The 7,996-nt window shown below is 36.7% G+C and overlaps 1 protein-coding gene across 18 annotated transcripts in view; it reads left to right on the forward strand.

The window, feature by feature from the left end:
- LOC5571107 (zinc finger protein 665) overlaps positions 1–7,601 on the forward strand; it is an 85,833-nt gene extending 78,232 nt beyond the window's left edge. For 17 of the 18 annotated variants that reach the window (XM_021855770.1, XM_021855781.1, XM_021855782.1 and 14 more), the window contains one exon: positions 6,843–7,533. In XM_021855770.1, the coding sequence (XP_021711462.1) occupies positions 6,843–6,926 (84 nt within the window). In that variant the 3' untranslated portion in view covers positions 6,927–7,533. Of the gene's footprint in view, positions 1–6,842 lie in introns of all 18 variants that reach the window. The other variant, XM_021855786.1, reaches the window with a different exon arrangement.
- Positions 7,602–7,996: the final 395 nt, after the last annotated feature.

Consider the following 7,996-nt stretch of genomic DNA (forward strand, 5'->3'; position numbering starts at 1 on the left):
TAAGGACTGTTCATTTTATAAAGTGGACACTTTGTTTATGCTATATCTTTTTTATTTATTGATAAAATCGTAATCGGTTTTCTGTGTATCGTTGACCTATTATTCTAAAATGCTATGAAAATATAAAATCTTTGAAAATGCTTTTGGTTGAAGAGCTAAATAGTTTTTCCAAAAACTCTTAAAAAAAGCTGTCCGTCAAAGTTTAACATTATTTTTCGCAAAACAAAAATCCTTATTTTTATGAACAAATTGTATGTTTGTATCCTTTACTATTCTACTAAAGGTAAAGCTTTAAAAATATCAATTATATTCCACCATTCTATGACATTAGGTAACTTTAGTGATTTACCCATTTATGGCCAAATTTGCTGATACACCATCCTTTCACTCCCAGCAAAAGAGAAAAGTAAAAAGCGTGTTCAAAACTAGTTTGGATTACTAAAGAAACTATATTAGTATAAACGAAAGCTAAATCGTGAGATTAAACTACAGTCTTAAGTATAAATTTTACTGTTGATGGTAGTTTTACTAAAAAGTCTCATACTTTTAAAATCATGTACGCATATTTATCGATCTACAGCAAATTGTAAACAGTTTTCTCCGAATTTTTCAATTGGTAATCTCAGAATAACATATTATGAAAATAATATGTGGAAAATAAAATCGATTTTATTACAGCAGTGTTCCCAATTTTGATGATTGTCAATGTACTTTGATAGGTCTTCTAAGAATAAAACAATTGTGTTTCTGTTGTGCTTTGAATGTGACGTGGGGACTTACTAAGTAACACTATGAAGGCGTAAGTTATTTTTCATATTAATACTATATTAGGACTTCCGTCAGGACGTACTTTAACACAAAAAATTCTACTCATATCAATTCCCATCAAATTTAAAAAAAATTCTTTAAAGATATACGGGAAAATTGATTTTATTATATCTGTAAAATTGTTGCTCCAAAAATAACTTGATCAGGCTTCTGATTGATGATGCTTTCGAAGAACAAGCCTTTTTTGAAAATAGAAAATATAAATCATCGAATTTTCCAGCCAATTTCTTACAATCATTGATTTTGATAACCTCAAAAAATCGACCGATTTAATCGTTGTTCCATATTCGTGTGAAATTTAATTATTTTGGAGAATTTTTATTATCACAACATTGTACAATACTAGTCGAACGATGTGCAAAAAACCGATTGAAATTTCATTGATTAATAAGAAAGATACAGCATGCACAAGGTGTCCACTTTATAAAATGAACAGTCCTTACTCGACTCGAATGTCCTGATTTGCTGTATATGTAAATCAAACGTAGATTCGCAGACCGACAACTCTTACCTTATGCACATCATTCTTGACGCAATACTTAGTGGACTTCTCCAAAGGATCTTTTAGCAGAATTATTGTATTGACGAGTTCGAAATTCAAATTTGTGGTGGATTATAGACGTGATTTGTAGCAGTGCCTCATGGGTTTGCCACTGCGACCATTCTTTGTTCCAGCGCAACCAGTATTTTAATCTAGGAGGGTTTATAAAAAAACGATTCGAGGGGTTCAAGTAGGGTAAGTGTACCAGTTATGGACATAAAGGTTCCCTATTCCGCCATACGTGATGATTTGATCATACTCAAATTTTAATCATTATGTGTGTTTAAGTAGTTCAATATGACATATATCTTGATGTGAAAACAATCTAAAATATTCTAAATGTGAAAGTTTACGAGAAAATACATATGACCAAATAGGAAACCACTTCAGCCATAACTGGTACACTTTCCCTAAACTACAACTTCAAAAAAAAATGGATTAAACGAGACTACAATTCATTTGCGAGTTGCCAATCAAGTTTTTCAACATTTTCAAGTTTTTCAATATTGAGAAGAATTTAGAATAGAAATTATTGCCACAAATGTTGCTGTAGGACGGAAGTAAATCAGCATTGCCATGCTCAACTGCCAGTGGTAGCATAGTCGTCCTATTTTACAGAATTGATAATACAGACAATCGAAACTTAGGGTCAGAAACGTGTTGGACGATTCACATATGACGTCCATCGCTTTTAGGGATTTCTAGACCCTCTTCCTCCTCTTGTCACATTTTCCAATATACCTTGTACACGTACTGTCACACATTCGTAGACCCTCTCTCCCCTAAATGATGAACGCCATTTTTGAATAACCCCTGTTTGGTTTTATAGGAAAGAAATTATCTCGTGTATTAGAATCGGGTTTCACTAGGACCAACTTTGGTTTTGGATGACTTTGATTAGCGACTGTAGTGGGACGCTTCTGCACCCATTCTCCTAATTTTTGACACCCCGTCCCCCATCGTAGCCTATTTTCCCATACCTAATACATGGTTCGTAGCACTTAAATAAATCACTTTGGCATAGGTGGTTTTTCTCGGGCAAATTGTCTGAAATTATGCAGTAAGAAGCGCTTCAGTACGACGCCAAATATGAGCTCTGTAACTTTCAAAAAACCCCACTGCTGTGCTAAGTGCTAAGAATAGGATCGATTAAAATGCTAATAATGCTAATGTCTAAGACGTCTCTCTAGTGGTTGGATAATTTCAATTGATGATTTAGCATTTCTAATTACGATTTCTATGAGCTGCCTGTAATATAAGGTAAAAATGAGAAAGCGTGCGGAACAAGAATCATTAAAAGTCTGCACATTTCCATTTATTTTAATTATTCCATTTTGCGGATCAAAATCGTCACCCACTATACAAAAATTAATTGTTTTGGAAGTTCAGCAACGCTGAGGAATCAAACAGAACGATTTATTTTATATGCTTTTTGATTAGGTAAACTTCACTGTGTCCGTAATATGAATCAAATCGGTAACTTCATTGCGGAATTGCTTGATGTGGCAATTCCGCAATGAAGTTACCGTTTTGATTCATATTACAAACTTTGAATTTTTAAGTGCACAAGTCTGGATCATATTTTGGTCAAATTGTTTCCTTGTTGATGATAATGAATCGGAATGATTTTCAACGCGGAGCGCTAATTGTTTCTCAAGAATTATGCTCATGAAAATTCGAGGTGTGGCTTAGTTCTATAACTATCTTAAAGATGTCACCGGAGCTAGAGTTTTCAACCCCGGTAGGTATTAGCATGGTAGGCAATCGCTATTGGACGCAGTCCCACTGTGTTCCAATCTGAAATACAAGCAATCATAGACTGTGTAAGTGTTTCTCTCAAAAGAAACTATAGGTTTGCACAGATCTCTATTTTTTCGGAAAGTCAAGCAGCTTTGAATGCTCTAATAAATGCCTTTAGATTGTTGATCGGAGTTAGTGTAAGAATGCATTCTTTCTCTGAAGCAGTTGGCCAGTAGGAACAAAGTTACATTGTACTGGGTGCCCCGCCATTGTGGTATTGAGGGGCATGAAATCGCCGACAATCTAGCAAGACAGGGTGCAGCTTCTTATTGCAGATTGCGTATCTTTTACCTACCGGTTACTGCCCAAGTAGGTATTATCTTGAAAAGATAGTGTTCGTGCAACGGGCTGGACCCAGTGTTGTGTATTTTAAGAGTTTGGAATAAAACACAGACTGACGGTTCGCCGTCCTGCCATGGCGGAGGCACTTGATCTACTGCTTTATTAACAGGTTTTCATAGTAGTTATACAAGTGGTAGTGGTAAATACGCATATCTTTATAATGTGTGTACAAACATACCGCTTGCCAAAACCAACGGTTTTTAATTAAATAAAACGTGAATTGGCGAATCAGCACTAATTTTGAGTCGAACAAAAAACACTACCTAATGCTGCGTGATGAACTAGTTGATAGATAGAAACAGCACAAACGAAATCGATCTTCAAAAACAGATCCTTTGTTGTGTAACTGTTTTGTTGCTTCACACGATCTGGAGATGCTGGTATTTGGAGCCATGATAGCTGCACAGGGAGCCATGATAGCTGCACTGTGTATTTTAAGAGTTTGGAATAAAACACAGACTGACGGTTCGCCGTCCTGCCATGGCGGAGGCACTTGATCTACTGCTTTATAGGCCAGGGGAAGTGGTTCACCTAGAGTGAATTTCTGTCAAAGAAAAAGTAGATTTTGTATGAGATTTGACAGAAAAATGAATGACAAGTTCATCCACTTCTCCTGGCCTATTAACAGGTTTTCATAGTAGTTATACAAGTGGTAGTGGTAGATACGCATATCTTTATAATGTGTGTACAAACAGATACAGTCGCCTCTCCACATCTCGATATCGAAGGGACCATCGAGATAGGGAAAGATCGAGACATAGAACAAATTTTTAACGAATACTAGATTGAAAATCACTCCGTTGCCATGAAAATCAAAAACAAACAGATGTCATTTCGTCTCCGCAAATTGTTTTGAATCTCTAAAATCTCGTCTAGTAACCTTTGAAAATGGGCATATCGACATACGGAGAGAAAATTGGGAACGACAATCACATCGAGATAAGGAGATATCGAGATAAGGAGGATATCGAGATATGGAGATGAAAATGTATGCAGAATGAAGGGACCGAAAAAATCATCGACATAGGGAGAGATATCGAGATGTAGAACATCGAGATGTGGAGAGTCGACTGTAGAATAAATATAACCCTCGGAATGTCGTTTTTTGTCAAGTTGAAAACGAAACTGCTGAGCATTCACTCTGCAACTGCATACACTAAAAAAATCCACACGTCAAGGTCGTGTGTTTTACTTACTGATTTGCGCGATAAGAAAACCATATGACTTGAGTGTGGTAGCCATATGAATTTTGTCGTTGACTTCACGACATTAGATTGTCGTATGAACATGAATGCTCAAAGTTTAAATAATGAAAACTGATTGCTTTACTTATTGAATACAAATGTAGTGGCTTAAGGTAGCCATGTGTGACAGAACATGAATATCGTAAGATTGAAAGAAGAAATTTGATGGTAGAGCCCTTGCTTCCCAAAACATGGATTCGAGGCACCTCTGCTTGTCGCAAGCTTAATTGAATGTTTTTTTTTTCACAAACAAGTGAGCCAGCAACAAGCGGAGCGCCGCAAATCCATAATTTGGAAAGCCATTAGCATGTTGCATTTTATTCAAAGCAAAAAACTAGGAAAATCTGTTAGTGGAATCCGATTTTTCTCCTAAGCCATACATTATATTCAATGCTGGAAGTAATGCATTGTTTTTATAGAAAACTAGAATGAACTCCTCTAATATCGGACATCTGATAAAAAAATCGAATCCGAAAATTTTCCTCTAACACTTTCAGCTTCAGAATTTGCTTCTTCTCTTTGGAAGCATGATGGTGACTGTCGTTCGACCCGTGGTCCAACCGCAATTTAGTTCGCTATGGGTTGATCACAGACAATTTAGAAATTTTGAGCACGGAAATCGACAGCAAAGCTCAACACACTGAATCCGTGTTGGGTGATGATCTATGAACCCATACAAATCTGAACAGGAAAGCTTCTGGTACTTATATGGAAAAAATATGGAATCTTTGTTGTCGGTTGTAGAATCAGTCCATGAAGCAAAACTAAAGAATTGAATGTGTAACACACACAATGTTGGCAAGAAAAAACAAATTGAAAAATATTTAAAACTTCGCCTTTGAAATAGGAACAGATGCGGTGATTATGCCAAAGGAAAACATTTCAATAGCCGATTGATTTTGACCTTTTTTTTTTGCTTTATTAACGTGAATTTTAACACATATGGCTAGTTCTTCACTCATTGATTATGACCACATTTTTGAGTTGAAAAATTGAATTTTGGATGTAAACAAACATTTTCAGTGATATTTCTCTCGTTCTCCTCCAGCGAGAACTCTATAACGGTGACGCATGATATTTGCCTATTATAATTACTATGGGTGTAATTTAGTTTTTTTTTCTATAATAAACGAGATTTTTAACCCTGGGCTAGTTCATCTCGGGACCAACGGCTTTACTTCCCTTCCGAAGGAAGTCGTCACTGAAATTTTCAGTGACTATCTCGGGGATGGGATACGATCCCAGGTCCTCGGTGTGAGAGGCGTGTGTTCTAACCACTACACCAGGTCCGTCCCCCAGCTGTAATTTTGTTTGAACTTTACTGAATGCGATTTATTTTTTTAAAATGTTCTCGAAATCAAACGTTCTTGTGTACATTTTAATTCAACACAAATAAAAAATGAAACCTCAACGTTTGAGCCTAACATACCAAGATTTAGAGGTGGTGTAAGCAGCTTGATGGTAAATGAACAATTTTATATGGTCGGTGTTCAGGTAGACTGAACCAAGTGTTTTTAATGGTTTCAGAGAAACGTACCCCAGGCATTTCTAATATCAAAATATTTGAATTAGAATTATTATGTTGATGTATCTTTAAAGCGCCAAAATATCATCTAGTCCGGTCTATCTGAAAACCGACCATATAACACTCGTGTGCTTCGTAGCCGTTTTATTCGTGTCCTCAGGCATTTAGCCGTATTGTGTTATGAAATGTGGCATCAGATCAGAACTTGCATATGAGAACATATTTCCGACTATGTCATTAAGTGTTGCTTGCTAGTGCGTTATCTATTATGGTGCTTTTTCAAAGGGCAAATCGTACACTGAAAGTATTAACGTATCCTAAACGATATAGGTAACTTTGAATTCGTTTTTTTTCTATATTAAATTGTTCCCAGCTATGTTATTCTGAAAATATATTTGTTTCCATACATATTACTGAATCTATCAATCATAAGTAGTATTTGCAGCTTGTCACTAAACCAAAGTACAGATAGAAAACGGTTTTAAAAGCATGCCTAAGTTATGTCGACGTTAACGAGTAAAAATACTCAATCTGTTTTTTTTTTAACTTATCCAACCAACAGGTACAGGTCCTCGAGAGCAACACCGCCCAGGTGATCAAGTACGAAATCATTCATGACTCATCAAGGAATTCGAATGTTGAGTGAGAGGAGGCCATGCTCCGTATAACCAAACCGGATGGTACGGAGGAAATGAAGAAAGTATTCATACTAAAAAATGAGGTGGGATGAAATATGCTGAATACTGCTGGTACGACGGCTGGCTCTGCTGCTGCTAGTGGTGCAGCAACAGCAGTAAGTACTGCTACTTCATCGCTAGTCATGTCAACAGCATCGGCGGCCGTCGCAGCGTCAGTACAAGCACCACAAGCCATGGCCATTACACCGAGCACCAGCGGGGGAGGTTTCATTATTCATCACCCATCGGGTGCCGTCATTACGCCACAGCAAATTACCCAACCTACATCCCATCAACAGCAACAGAGTGCCGGCGTCGTAGATATCGAGGATAAAAGTGGAATTATTGTAAATATAGATCACAATCAGCAGCAGCAACACCATCAGCAGCACCACCCACCACCACACTCGCAACAGATAGCAATGGGAGAAATTATGGATTACAAGGATGCATCTTTGATTGGGGCGCCAGTCGGGGATAATCATCACAACTATGCGTCTGCTAATGCAATCGTTGTTAGCGAAAGCGGCGATTATCAGCATATCTATCAGCAGCAGCAACAACAACAACGAATAGTTCAACAACAGCAATCATCAATGGCAGCTGCGAGTGGTTCTATTGAATATCAACCAGTACGACACCCGGAGATTAGCAGTATCATCAAACATGAAGTCTTGTAATTCAATTTCTTCTTGATTTCGTCTTTAGACAGTTGATTGTAGTCATGCGTAGAGTAAATGTATAAAATTGCCCTTATGTTTTGATAAACAAATCAGAAAACTATATTATTATTATGTTGACCAGAAAAAAAAACCTTTAACGAAAGGCGCAAGTATGACTAATTGAACATAGACTTTCCGTAAAATTATGATTTTCAAATGTTTTAGAGAAGGGAAAGCAACTAATTTTAAGCGAGAATTGGATGTACAACACTGTTTTTGTACAAACTCTGATCATATGGTTTAATTTATAGCATTTTTTCCTTTTGTTAGGAATAGTAAGAGCATAATAAAATGTAACATTTTTCTTCATACCTTGA

Source organism: Aedes aegypti, chromosome 3 (assembly GCF_002204515.2).
Source record: "Aedes aegypti strain LVP_AGWG chromosome 3, AaegL5.0 Primary Assembly, whole genome shotgun sequence".
NCBI classification, from domain to species: domain Eukaryota; kingdom Metazoa; phylum Arthropoda; class Insecta; order Diptera; family Culicidae; genus Aedes; species Aedes aegypti.